Below are 311 nucleotides of genomic sequence, written 5' to 3'. Positions count from 1 at the left end.
GTTCAGTGCATCCAGCAGCATCACCTAACTCCTTCTCGCCCTCGTCCTCCACAGATGCTCGAGGGTGACATCGACCAGCGCAGTGCCTCGGGCGGGGTCATCCTCCTCATCACCTCGGGCTCGCCCATACCCCTCGTGCCCTTCGACGTCGAGCAGCTGGGCACGGTGGTGACACAGAGGGGCGCCAGGGTCGTGCCCATCATCTACCCTGTGACGGACCGGAACCCGCAGCCTTCGCCCGGGGTGGAGGTGCTCGCCCACCTGTCGGGTGAGTTCGCGTTCCGCTCGCTGGCTTCCTCTCTGTCGTGCTC

The 311-nt window shown here is 65.9% G+C and overlaps 1 protein-coding gene across 1 annotated transcript in view; it reads left to right on the top strand.

Annotated features, from left to right (window-relative positions):
- LOC119585958 overlaps positions 1-311 on the top strand; it is a gene marked incomplete in the record, with an annotated part of 71,494 nt that overhangs the window by 4,079 nt on the left and 67,104 nt on the right. The window contains 1 exon segment of the mRNA XM_037934672.1: positions 55-268. Coding sequence (XP_037790600.1) covers positions 55-268 — 214 coding nt within the window.

The sequence above is a fragment of the Penaeus monodon genome, chromosome 20, assembly GCF_015228065.2.
Source record: "Penaeus monodon isolate SGIC_2016 chromosome 20, NSTDA_Pmon_1, whole genome shotgun sequence".
Lineage (NCBI taxonomy): Eukaryota > Metazoa > Arthropoda > Malacostraca > Decapoda > Penaeidae > Penaeus > Penaeus monodon.
The sequence above is the reverse complement of the archived record's forward strand: the minus strand, read 5'-3'. Positions and strand labels throughout refer to the sequence as shown.